The sequence below is a fragment of the Rhincodon typus genome, chromosome 18 (assembly GCF_021869965.1).
Source record: "Rhincodon typus isolate 14 chromosome 18, sRhiTyp1.1, whole genome shotgun sequence".
Classification (NCBI taxonomy): Eukaryota; Metazoa; Chordata; class Chondrichthyes; order Orectolobiformes; family Rhincodontidae; genus Rhincodon; species Rhincodon typus.
The window spans coordinates 55,484,525-55,498,792 of NC_063349.1; the positions used below are offsets into that span (position 1 = coordinate 55,484,525).

Below are 14,268 nucleotides of genomic sequence, written 5' to 3' on the forward strand. Positions count from 1 at the left end.
AGGCAACTATCCCATTTGTCTTCTTAACCACTTTCTCCCCTGCACAGTTCTGTGGAGATGCAAACTAAGGTCTCTCTGACCTTCAGTGCTTTCCATGTTCCTAGCATTCATATTGCAATTTTTCTATTTTTCATGAAAATTTTTTCTGTTGGTGTACAAATCAAACCTACTCACCTCAATGTCACTCCTGGCTCAGAATGTCACCTCTGGCCTATTCTTACTTCCTATATATTTCACGTGGATAAGTTTGTGCACTTTGGAATAAATGGATATTTGATCAGTTGGTTCACAAATAAATTAATCTGCTCTTGTTCCTTCAACGCAAATATTGAAAAGAACAGGGCAAGCCAGGGTAAGCCTCAACCTACAAAAAGAATCAACACTGCAGAGAGCATTTTTTTTAAAAGCAGAGCTGCATGATGGTTTCCATAATTAAACGAGGATTATTAATTTTCTGTGTTTAACTGTTTGCTTTTCACCACAAAACAAATCCACCTCCCTCGCCACACGCCCTATTTTTGTTCTGAACAAGAACAAATTTTGCATGCAGCTCTTGGCTGCTGAAGTCAGGCACCAGTTGACAAATGTCTAACCCTCTTGTCTCATCCATAAAGGTTAATTTCTTGCTGCAGCAAAGTTAAGGGAAATGGGATTCTGTCCAGGCCTCACACCAAAGGTGAGCCTCACAGAAGCACTGATGAAACCTGAGGGAGAGGTCTTAAGCAAAGTGATACAAAACAATCAAGTCAATGGGTGGTCGCAAAACATTTAAACTGAAGCATTTGAAAAACATTTTATTTTTATTTTCGAGCGAAGGATGCAGGATATTGGTCTTTTGAAAGAAAAACAGTTAGAAGTTAGGCCTTTGTGAGAGATATATGACACGATGAAGAAAACGATAAACTTTGTATATCTAACTTCGAGAACTAATACAAAGAGCATCTCAACTCCTTGGAGATTCTACTCAAAGACAAAATGACAGCTATCAAACCTCCCAGCAGTGTATACCTATGATATTTTCATGTGCAAATTTCTTTCCTCATCAACTTTGTACATAAAGTTTATGGTTATGGGTGAGCAACAATAAGAATATACAGCACAGCAATACAGCAAGTACACAAGATCCATGTAGCAGGCTGAATGTGTTAAAGAAGTCAGGTATCGAACTGTAAAATGTGACACTATTTAACCTACTGACACTCTTGGCACAACTTCAACTCCCTGCACAATTCACATGAATAACGAAGCTCAGACAATTTAGTGCACAGCATTCAATTGAGCAGGAAATGTAAAACATTGCAGGAAAATGCAATGAGACTGCTTCAAGTGAGCAAGTGTACTTGCATTTATATACTGCCTTGCATGACCTCAGGTCATTCCAATGTACTTTACAGCCAATGAAGAACTTTCAAAGTGTAGTTGTTGTTGTAACTTAGGAAATTTGTGCTCTTGACAAAGAAATAGTGTGTATTAGGAGTGTTGCTGTATTACCTTTGAAGTTTGTTGGTTGGCTTGCTCAAATCATGTGATCATGTGACAGGTACAAGCGCCACAGCAACACAAAAAGAAATTCTAGCAACACTTCAGTCAGCTCCTTGGATCCAGCCTCTCCACTCCACGCTAGTGCTCTCACATCTCGACCAATTTTCCAACTATGAGACAGTTCAATTACGTCAAACAAACATCCAACCTGTGCTTTATTCAGTGCATAAAATAACCCAATACTTGTAATTGGACTGTAAAGATAAATTTACAGGAGTCTAAGATATATAAGCCCTTCACTGAATGTAAAATGGTTTGAACATCCTGAGGTTGTGAAACGTACTATATAAATATAAGTTCTTTCTCTTTGTTACTAATATATTTGACAAGAAACATAGTTCAATTGGTGACGTAACAAAAGGTCCCACATCTTAGAATGGGTTTTTGAGATAGGAATGCTGACAATGCACTATTTTCCAACTCTCACTCCCTTCAAGTACAATTTGCTGGCCCATGTTTATGATGGGTAGATTGTAGCTGCAGTGCCATCATGGACAAGGTGGTGTGATTACAATATGAAAGTTTATGTTACACTTCCCATTATTAGCGCTCAGGACAGAATTCCAGTCCCTAAGGTGGGCACTGAATTATTTTCTGACCTTGTCCTACCTTTTTATCTGAAGGTTAAATGGTCTGGACTCGGAGTCTGCAATAACACAAGAGGGTCTACCCTATTGTTTCAGGGTAGCCAAACAAGAAGATTCCCCAGGAAAATCTACTGTTTAGGATTGTTTATCTTGGATTGGATGATAGAACACTGAGCTATTCAATGCTGTTTGTGTTCAAGAACAAAAAAGAAGTAAGATTTGAAAATGTAACTATTTCAACAATTATTCAACAGTAACAGTTCTATAAAAGTAAACAGATTCTTTTGAAGCAATAGTGAGTTATGATTTCATTCTAAAATTAGCTCCTCAATTTCAATGAAGGTTACACACTCTTGAGCAGAGTCCCTGCAGTAGCAATGTTCATCAGATATTGTTTGGAATCAGAATTTGCATCAGCTTTATAGAATGGCATGAACTCGGAACACATGGAAAGAATGGAGTGCTGCAGCAGCACAGCTGGAGTAACCTCTCAGGACGGATACCAGAAGATGCATACCTGACACACACTGTCAAATTCAGACTCACTGCCTGAAAATGACAATGACTACGAGAAAGAAATGCTACTGTGGTGACAAATAATTCTCACTTAACAGCAAATAGCCAAACATCAAGATCCTGACACCAGTGGAGTAGCTACAATCAAGCAGCGTAGGGGAAGTATTCTTATCTGTGACTCATCCAAGTAAACATAATATTACAGATAATCATGCGCAGTTTCTTCAGTTCTGCACAAGTCTACCCTTCACAGTTCAGATTTCACTCATTAGGGCGAAGTTTTCCTTTATGTGGGAACAGAATAGCACATGAACAATCCATTCATAACTTTTCCAAGATAAACAAATTCTGTACAGTGCCTGGTATATAAAATATGAAAATAACATTATCTCATATTCATTTGCAATTAATACCTTGATGACAGTCCCAATTTGTTCACCCACATTGTTGACATTACATCTAAAATACAGTGGAAAGGAGATTGTAACTTCATGTACAAATAAAAGTGCAGTTCTGCATTCAAACAGTCACAAAATTTATGATTTTAAACATCGACAGGCCTGTGGCAGAGACGTAGTTTAAGACTGAATGGGGTGTTCATATACAGCAAATGGAGGCAGCACAGTTCATACTGATACAATCCTTTCGGACTGTTTAACCATCAAAAAAATTAATGCCCCTCGATATAACAATCAGTGCTCCGTATTTTTTAGTTTGAGAATTGAAATATCTGAAGTCTGTTTTCAATCACTGAATGAAGATTCACTGCCAGAACTGTCTCCCTCATGTTCTTTAACCCCATCGGGAACTGGGGCATCTGGAGTCCTGCACAGGGAAAAACAGTAATACGTGAAATTATCAAACAGCATAATCCTAAAGGAATCAGCACAGTGAAATTGCAGCAGTGATTCATGATGGAAAAAACAATCTGTAGCAAATAAAAAAAACAGAAGCTTTGTCAACTGCAATTTAACTTGCACAAATATTCTAATTTATCTGTGATGCATGACTGCTGGGATACTAAGGCATTCAGTTAAGGAGGCTATATATTGAAATAATAGCCAATACAGTGCAGAGCTGGAGGAACACAACAGGTCTAGGCCTGAAATGTCGACTCTCCTGCTCCTCTGATGCTGCCTGACCTGCTGTGTTCCTCCAGCTCCACACTGTATTGACTCTGACTCCAGCAACTGCAGTTCTTGCTATCTCCTATTGAAATAAGAGATATGTTTTGCGGGCATTGTGTAGGACACATACAGGCAGCTGCTGCAGCTCAGCAGGTAACAACACTAACTTTGACCCAGAAGGCCCAAGGTTTAAGTCCTACTCAAGGGGACTTCTGAACACGAGTCTTACTGGATTTGAAATGTTAACTCCATTTCTCTCTTGTTAGACACTGTCAGATCTGCTGAGGTTCTCCAGTATTCACTGTTTTTATTCCATTCCAGGGCTTAATGGCTATGAAAGAACCTTGCTACTGCTGCAGGAAAGCCAATCAGATGTTTTAAGGAAGCATCTCATCATCACCATGTTAACAGAGGAAGCCAGCTAGGAATGTAAAAACAGATAGCAAGAGTTTCTTCAGGTATTTAAAAAGGAAAATAGTAAGTAAAAGTGAATGCAGGTCCACTAGAGAGTGAGAATGGGGAGCTAACAGTAGATAGTAAGGAAATGATGGATGAAATGAAAAAATATTTTGCTTTTGATTTCACATTGTAGGATAAAAATATCATTCAAGTAATAGCTATAAATCTGGAGGTGGAAAGGAGAAAGAAACATAGAGCAACTACAATCATAAGGAAAGCTGAGAAAATTGATGGAGCTGTGGGTTGACAAGTCTCTGGGTCCAGATGGACTTCATCTTAGGGTCTGAAAAGAGGTGATAATTAGGTAGTAGATGCATTGGTGTTAATTTTCAAAACGTACTAGATTTAGGAGACGTTCCAGCAGACTGAAAAGTAGCAAATATAAACCCTATGTTCAAGAAAGGAAGCAGGCAGAAAGCAGGAAGCTATAAGCCAGGTCACTTAATGTCTATGCTGAGGAATGCACCAGAATTGATCACTAAAGATATGACAGTTGCACCCTTAGATTTAAAATACATTTGGACAGATAAATGAATAGGAAAGGTTTAGAGGGATACGGGTCAAACACTGGCAGGTGAGACTAGTTTAGTTTAGGAAACTTGGTCTGCACAGACAAGTTGGACTGAAGGGTTTGTTTCCATGCTGTATAATTCTATGACACTATAATCAGGAAGAATTAGCAAAGTTTTGTCAAAGAGATAGCTTGCTGAACCAATTTATTGGAAATTCTTGAATGCATAATATGCACTGTTGATAAGGCACTGAATAAGGTGCTACATCAATGTTATTGCAGAAAACAAAATCTCATGTATAGGGGGCAACATACTGGCATGGATAGAAGATTGGCTGTCTGGTAGAAAACAGAGACTTTGCACAAATGTCTGATTGGTAACAGGTGACCAACGGAGTTCTGCATGGGTCTGGATTAGGGCCTCAACCTTCTATAATGTACATCAATGACTTGGATGAGCAGACTAAAGGTGTGGTAGATAAGCTCACAGATGGAACCAAGATAGGCAGGAAAGTATATTGTGAAAACGACTTCAGAAAGTTTCAGACAGATATCAATGGGATGAGTAAGTGAGCAAACTTCTGGCAGATGGAGCTTAATGTGGGAAAATGTGAGGTTGGCAGGAAAAATGAAAAAGCAAAAAAAACTGAATATTACTTAAATGGAAAATGACTATAAAATCTGGAGATACAGAGGGACTTAGGTGATCTAATATACGAGTCACAAAAAGCTAGTATACAAGTGCAACACGTAATCAGAAAGGTGGATGGGATGTTATCCTTTATTGCGGGAGGAATTGAACATAATGTAAGGATGTTACACCTCGGTTATACATGGCATTTGTGAGACTACATCTCGAGTACTGTGAGCAGTTTTGGTTTCCTTATTTAAGGAAGGGTGTAAATACACTGGAGGCAGTTCAGGACATGTTTACTATGGGAGTGTGGAATTTGAAACACAAACTGAACAGCCATGATCTTACTGAACATTGGAGCACGCTCGAGATACAAAGCGGTCTACTTCTGTACCTAATTTGAATTTTGTAAGAGTAATTAGAGACGGCAAATAAGTACTGGCTTTGCCAACAATCATAGATGGCTTGTGATCTTAACATCATTTAATGTATATATCCCATGACACACTTACTGAACAAAATGCTTACTGATCTCAATTTTGCAAACTTCAATTGCATCATAGCCTCTATAGCTTTTTGAAGAACAGAATTCCAGATTTCCACTATCCTGCGTGTTTGCTTTTCACTCCCTGGTCTTGTTTGTTTGAATTTCGTGGGGCCAACAGATTGGATAGGGCTATTCTTGGCACCAGTGGCTCCAAGGAGCACATCAAAATCTGTTAGAAGGCTTGAAAAGCTTCCAACTCTCTATAAACATTCTTGTAAGCTTTGTACGTGACTCACAAAATTCTCTGGACACACGGTATAGGGCAGCATTGGACAGAGCCCATTCTTCTGCTTCAAATGAATTAACTATTTATGAGTCAGAGAGAACAGAACATTTGAACAAATGGAGAAGAAATTTCAGAGGTTAGTGGAAACTTACTCCAACAGCTCTGGGCTGAGTCCTTCAGAAATCATTTTGTTTCTTATGGCCATAACAGGAACACCCTGCAACACAGAAAGCAGATTTAGAGAATTCATCTACATTGTGAACAGTTCAAAAGAGCATGATTTGAGCAGAAGAGGTGGAATAGCAGTTAGGTGAACGGTGAAATATTGTTATAAGAAATTCTTCAAATGAGCTATGAAAAAAAGAACTTAACAGTTTGAAATTCTGTAGCACTATTTACACATGCAAAGATACCTGAAAGTGGTTTGTGCTGGATGTGGATAGCACAAAGGAAGAGGGATAGGGTTAGATTAAGCAGCTGTAGTAATGCATGCAGAGAAGGGAGGGTCAGAGTTTTGGAGAAGCAGGGAACAAGCGATAGGTCAGAGCAGAGGGTACTTGCAGGGATTTAACACAAAGAATTTGTATTTAAACAGCACTGTTCAAACACTCAGGATGTTCCAACATACTATATAGTCAATTCTTAAAGTTTAATCACCTTTGTAATATAGGAAAAATGGCAGGTAATTTACACACAGAAATTTCCCACAAACAGTAATGTTATAATGACTATTTGTTTTAGGGGTGTTGGTTGAGGGATAAATATTAGCCTGGAGTCAGCGGTGAACTTCCACTGTGCCTCAAATACTACTACTGGGCCCTTTCACATTCACGTAAGGCAGACAGTGCTAATGGCTCAGGGCTGATGCTCTGAAGACATGGGATCAAATCCCTTATGGTAGCTGGTGGAATTTCAATAAGTAAAATCTGCAATTGAAACTATCAATTGTCATAAAAACCCATTCGGCTAACTACCTTTCAGGAAGGAAATCCACAATCCTTACCAGATCTGACCTACATGTGACTCCAGATCCACAGCAAAGTGGTTGACTCAACCATATTCTTAAATGGCCCAGCAAGCCACTTAGTTCAAGGGCAATTAGGGGATGGCAACAAATATGGCTATAAGACCATAAGACATAGGAGCAGCATTAGGCCATTTGGCCCTTTGCGTCTGCTCCTCCATTTGATCATGGCTGATATGTTTCTTAACCCCATTCTCCTGCCTTCTGCCTGTAACCCTCGATCCTTTTATTAATCAAGAACCTACCTATCTCTGTCTTAAATAACCTCAATGACTTGGCCTTCACAGCCCTCTATGGCAATGAGTTCCACAATTAACCACCCTCTCACTGAAAAAATTCCTCCATATCTCAGTTCTAAAGGGTTGTCTCTCCATTCTGAGCCTGTTCCCTCAAGTCTTAGTCTCTCCTACTAATGGAAACATCTTCTCCATGTCCACTCTATCCAGGCTTCTCAGTATTCTGTGAGTTTCAATCAGAACCCCCTTCATCCTTCTAAATTCCATCGATTACAGACCCAGAGTTCTCAACCACTTCTCATATGGCAGGCCCATCATCCCTGGGATCATTCTTGATCCTGTGGACCCCCTCGGAGGGCAGCACATCCTTGCTTAGGTAAGGGGCTGAAACCTGCTCACAATAGGGGGAGTATTTGCTAGGGAGGCTTTAAACCAAAACGGCAGGGGGTTGGGAACCGATGCAAGATGTCAGAGAAAGGGGAATCAAGGAAAGAACAAAAAACAGAACAGGGAATAAGAAAAGTGATAGGCAGAGAAATCAAGGGCCAGGATCAAACATGAACACAGTGAAAAATAATGGGAATAGGATAAGTAATGTTAAAAAGATAAGCTTTAAAGCTTATGCCTTAATGCACAGCGCATTCACAATAAAGTGGATGAATTATTCATGCAAATAGATGAAAACAGGTGTGATACAGTCGGGATTATGGAGTAACGGCTGGAGGGTGACCAGGGATGGGAAAACTGAATATGCAGGGATATTCAATTTAGAAAGGACAGACAGAAAGGAAAAGGCAGTGGAGTTGTACTGCTAGTTAAAAAGGAAATTATTGCAATAGTGAGGAAGGATATTAGCTCTGATGATGTGATATCTGTAGGAGTGGAGTTGAGAAACACAAAAAGTCAAAAAACGTTAGTGGAGGTTATATCTAGACCCCAGACTGGAGGGGTGATATTGAGAATAGCATTAAATACAAAATTAGAGATGTCTGCAACAAAGGAACATTTGTAATTATGGGTAACTTTAATCTGCACATAGATTGGGCAAAACAAATTAGTAACAATATTGTGAAGGAGGAATTCCAGGAACGTATAGGGGATGGTTTGCTGGACTAATATGTTGAAAAACCAACTAGAGAACAGCCCATCCCAGATTGGGTATTGTGTAATGAGAAAGGAATAATTGGCAATCTAAATACACAAACCCCTTGGGGATAAGTAAGCATAATATGATAGAAATCCTCATCAAGATGGAGAGTGATGTTGTTGATTCTGAGACTAGGGTCTGAACCCAAATAGAGTAAACTACAGTGGTAGGAGGTGCGAGTTGGCTATGATAGACTGGGGAATGTGATACAGAAGCTCGAACACATGCACCAACAGGTTCAAGAACAGTTTCTTCCCTGCTGTTATTAGACTGCTGAATGGGCCTCTCTAATTTCAAATCTAATGCTGACCTTGCTTTTGTGCACCTCCTGTGCAGTCATAACTTTGTAGGCCTCGCTTTAAGCACCCTATAATCTATATGTCCTTGTTTGTTATGATCTGCCTGTACTGCTTGCAAAACAAAACTTTTAACTGTACTTAGGTAGATGTGACAACAACAAATCAAATCAAAGACTGTGGAAAGGCAATGGCAACCATTCAAAGAGCAACAGTTCATTCTTCTCTGGTGCAAAAGTGAAATGTAAGAAGTGGCTAAATTACGGCGTACAAGGGAAATTAGAGATTAGGTCTGAGGAAGAAGCATACAAGTTGGCCAGAAAAAAACAACAGGAATGGGAGTAGTTTAAAATTCAGCAAAGGAGCACAATGGGATTAATTAAAAAAGGGAAAATAGAGTATGAGAGTAAGTATTTGAAAAGAGAAAAAGACTGGTGAATACCTTAAACGTTCCTTACAGTCAGAAACAGGGGAATTTACAATGGGGAATAAAGAAATGGCTGACCAGCTAAATATATATTTTGGCTCTGTGTTCACAAAGACAGACATAACTAATATACCAGAAATGTTGGGGAACTCAGGGTTAAGTGAAAAGGAGGAACTGAAGAATATCAGCATTAATAGGACAATGGTTTTGGGGAAATTGATGGGATTGGAGGCCGATAAATCCCCAGGGCCTGATAATCTACATCCCCAAGTACTTAAGGAAATGACCCTAGAGATTGTGGTCATCTTCCAAGATTCTTTAGACTCTGGAATAGTTCCTACGGATTGGATGGTAGCTAATGTAACCTAACTATTTAAAAAGGGAGGCAGTGAGAATTACAGAACAGTTTGCCTGATGTCACTAGAATCCATTATAAAAGAATTAGTAGCTGAGCATTAGAAATCAGTGGAAGGATCAGACACAGTCAGCATAGTTTTGCGAAAGGGAAATCATGCTTGCTAAATCTACTGGAATTCTTTGAGAATGTAATTCATATATTTGATGAGGGGGAGCAGGTGAATCATAGAATTTTACAGTACAGAAGGATGCCATTTGCCCCATCATTTCTGCACCAGCTCCTGAAAGAGCTCCCAGCTAGTCTCACTCTCCCACCCTATTCTCATAGCGCTCTAACTTCATCACTTTCAAATATATATCCACCTCCACCACTCTCCCAGGCAGCACATTCCAAATCCTAACAAGTCTCTGAGTAAAGATGTTTCTCCTCATCTCACTCCTAGCTCTCTTGCTGACAATCTTGAAATTATGACCTAGTTACTGACTAGTGGAAATAGAATATTCTTTTTTACCCTATCAAAATTGTTCATTATTTTGAACACCTCAACAAGGTCATCTCAACCTTCTCTGCTCCAAGGAGAATATGCCCAATCTCTCTAATATTTCCTTGTATCTAAAATCCTTCATTCCTGGCATCATTCTAGTGAATCTTCTTTGAACACTCTCCAGGTCTTTAACATCCTCCCTTAAATAAGGTGCCCAGAACTGAACACAAGACTCCAAATGTGGTCCGACCAATGATTTGTAGAGGTTTAGCATCACTTCCTTGCCTTTATACTCTATGGCTCTATTTATAAACCTAAGGATCCTATAAGCTTTCTTAACACAATGGGTGTAGTTTATTGAGACTTTCTGAAGGCTTTCAATGTAGCCCCACAGAACAGCTTTAGTCTGTAAAGTTAAAGTACATCGGATTAGAGGTAGTGTATAGAGATTTGCAGAAAACTATTTGGTAGACAGGAAATGAAGAAGAGGAATAAATGGGTCATTTTCTGACTGGCAGGCAGTGACTGGGGCACAGAAATCGGTGCTTGGATCCCAGCTATTCACACTATATATTAGTAATTTAGATGAGGAACTAAATGTAATACCTCCAAGTTTGCGAATGACACAAAGCTGGGCAGGAAGGAACTGTCAGGAGGATGCAGAGATGATTCAATATGATTCAGACAAATGGAATGAGTGGGAAAATGCATGGTAGATGCAGTAAAATGTTGATAATTGTGAGATTATCCACTTTGGTAGCAAAAACAGGAAGATTTATTGTTAATTGAATGGCTATAAATTGGAGAAAAGGGAATATCAACAAGATCTTGGTGCCCTTGTACACCAGTCGCTGAAAGTAAGCATGCAGGTGCAGCAGGTGGTGAAGGATGTAATTGGTATGTTGCCCTTCATAGTGAAAGGATTTGAGTACAGGAATAGGGATGTCTTCCTGCAATTCTACAGGGCCAGGTGAGACCGCACCTGAAACAGCATGTGCAATTTTGGTCTCCTTATCTGAGGAAGGATGTTCTTGCAACAGATGAAGTGCAACAAGGGTTTTCCAGACGGATTGCTGGGATGGCAGAACTGACCTGAGGAGAGGTTGAATAATTGGAGTTCAGAAGAATTAGAGGGAGGGGAATCTCGTAGAAACCAATAAGATTTAATAGGTCTGGACAGGGTAAATATAGGAAAGATGTTCTTGGTGGGGGGGGGGACCAAAACCAGGGGTCACAGTCTAAGGATATGGGGTAGGCAATTTATAACTGAGATGAGGATAAAGTTCTTCAATCAGAGAGAGGTGAGCCTGTGGAATTTGCTACCACAGAAAGCAATTGAGGCCAAAACACTGTATGATTTCAAGGATTTGGATATAGCACTGGCACTAAAGAAATCAAAGGTTATGGGGGGAGAAAAGCAGGAACAGGCTATTGAATTAACTGATCATAATGAATGGCAGAGCAAGCTTGACAGGTTGAATGGCTTACTCCTATTTTTCTATGTTTCTATGTGAAAGGATGTCATCAAGTAAACTACAGTGGTAGGAGGTGCGAGTTGGCTATGATAGACTGGGGAATGTGATACAGAAGCTCGAACACATGCACCAACAGGTTCAAGAACAGTTTCTTCCCTGCTGTTATTAGACTGCTGAATGGGCATCTCTAATTTCAAATCTAATGCTGACCTTGCTTTTGTGCACCTCCTGTGCAGTCATAACTTTGTAGGCCTCGCTTTAAGCACCCTATAATCTATATGTCCTTGTTTGTTATGATCTGCCTGTACTGCTTGCAAAACAAAACTTTTAACTGTACTTAGGTAGATGTGACAACAATAAATCAAATCAAAGACTGTGGAAAGGCAATGGCAACCACCAAGAGAAAGAAAATTAACATACCACTTGGACCATCTTCAGGTATCTTGCATATCGAGGGTCCTTGGCAACAGTAATAACATTTTCTGTCAGCGAATCTGCTTTGCTTTGGGTTGTAGATTCAATATTTTGTTGGACCTGAAAAATAAAAATAACTCCAATTTGAGACAAAAATCAACAGTGTCAAAATCTGAAATGAAAGGAACTAAATTTATTTAAATTTTAAATAAAAAAATCTGCTCAGGACAAAACCTATTTAACAAATTGCCTCATACAGAAGGTACAAAACAAAGACAGATGCAGTCAAACTATCCTCTGAAGTGCACCCATGCATTCAAAGTTGACCGATGGTTGGGGAAAGGTGAAAATGGATTATCTGCATACAAGACAGCATTTATATATAGCTTGTTACTCTGAAGTGATGTTACATAGACAAGCGCAGCATCATTCTCTGCAAATGACAAGAAAACCATTCTGGGTACTGTCCCCACTACTTACAAGAGATTTAATGGTGTGAATGAGATTCACCTACTGTAGGCAATGGGAGCTGGAAAAGCCAATGCAGTAACAAGAAAAACTTATATTTGCACGGTGGGCTGAATACAACAAAATGGCCCAAGCCATTTCACAGGAGCACCAAACAAAATCTAACCATGAGGGACAGGAGCAGTTATTAGGACAGACGGTCAAAGACTTCCATCAACAAAATAGATTTAAGGAGCAACTTAAAAGGAGGAGAGAATTAGAGGAGAGGTGAAGTTTAGGGAGAAAATCGCAGAATTCTGGGTCAATGCAACAGACAGCATAGACATAAATGGTGCTGCGGTCAAAATCAGGAATGCTCAAGTGGAAGCAGGCATCTCAGGAGGTTATGTGGATGAAGGAGGAGGTTACAGAGACAAGGATCGGAAAAGTCACGCAGGGGCCATAAAAGATGAAGGATGAGAAATTTAAAATCAAGGTGTCATTTAACAAGGAAGCAAATTAGGATACAGGCAGCAAAATTTTAGATGGGTTCAAGTTTATGCAGGGTGATCTGTAGGAGGCCAGCCAGGAGAGCACTGCAGAAGCCAGGTTGAGAGGCAATAAAGGCATAGATGAAGGTTTCAGCAGCTGATAAAACACAATTGGAGATAGGCAATGCTACAGCAATTGAACAAGGCAAAATTGATAATAAAGCACAAAAATCATTAGAAGCTCATCTCCTGGACAGACAGGATGCCAAGGCAGTGAATGATTTGGTAGCAGAGGCTGAGACATGCTCACTTATCGAAAGCAAAGAATGGGAGCTGGCCAACAGAACAAAGGAATAGACTAGAGGTGGTAAGGACATAGATGAGGGGATCAGGAGCAGATAAAGTGGGTGGTGCCATAGAGCTGGAAGCAGATTATCTTGACGATGAGGAGGATACAAGTTTGAACGCTTAACCAGGATCAAAAAGAATGGCAAGGTTGCAAATGTTCTGGTTCAGCCTCAGGCAGCAAGTTGCTAAGGAGAGGGATAGAGTTAGTGGCAAGGCGGCAGGCGAGAGATACAACATGCAGATTGAAAAGATCTATTACGTTTTTGCCACTTAGCATATTCGGGACAAACCAAAAGAAAAAGCTACCCCTGTCAGTCCATGAGAAGATGTGGGACTATAACACTGACCTTTGATCCAATTGAATGAGAGAGCACAGCAAGAAAGGAAAGCAGAAGAACAAACTCTCTAGCAGCTGGTCGGAAAACGGGAAGTGGGTGAGGGACGAAACCCTGCTGTTATTGAAGCAGGGTCATCTGTTAAAAGAAGGATTCCATGATAAAGCACACATAAAATAGCCAGATCACTTAACATGCCACAAGTGGAGCCTTTTTAACTGACTAGACTGGCAACGGTGAATGATTAGAATGGTGTGAGTGAGAAAGTGCTGGTCAGATGCATAGATGGTGTACTTGGTGGGAGTGTACTCCAATCAAGTACGGAAGGTTTTAAAAGTCCTATATTTTGTTGATAAGAACAGCTTTAACATGCCGCGATATTCAATCTTAAAAGATAATGCAGAGACATGATATATTTCCTAACTAATCTTTTCCTTGCAATTGACCATGTGATTTCAAAACAAGGAACTTAAGCCCAATACAAGCTGGATGACAGCTCCTGTTTTGAGACCCTCTTGCTAAGCAGCTACAATTTTGCACTCCATCATCAAATACAGGCCAACATGACAACATGGAATGTTCACATAGGACTAACATTAAATATGAAATTCTCTGCTCTTTACTCAACTCCAAGTTA

The 14,268-nt window shown here is 39.8% G+C and overlaps 1 protein-coding gene across 1 annotated transcript in view; it reads right to left on the bottom strand.

Annotated features, from left to right (window-relative positions):
- Positions 1–767: 767 nt before the first annotated feature.
- The window catches only part of LOC109930067 (WASH complex subunit 3), a 31,749-nt gene continuing 18,248 nt past the window's right edge, over positions 768–14,268 (bottom strand). The window contains exons 3-5 of the mRNA XM_048607962.1: positions 12,017–12,130; positions 6,302–6,366; positions 768–3,470 (exon numbers count right to left, since the gene is read on the bottom strand). Of these exons, the coding sequence (XP_048463919.1) occupies positions 3,389–3,470; positions 6,302–6,366; positions 12,017–12,130 (261 nt within the window). The 3' untranslated portion in view covers positions 768–3,388. The remainder of the gene's footprint in view (positions 3,471–6,301; positions 6,367–12,016; positions 12,131–14,268) is intronic.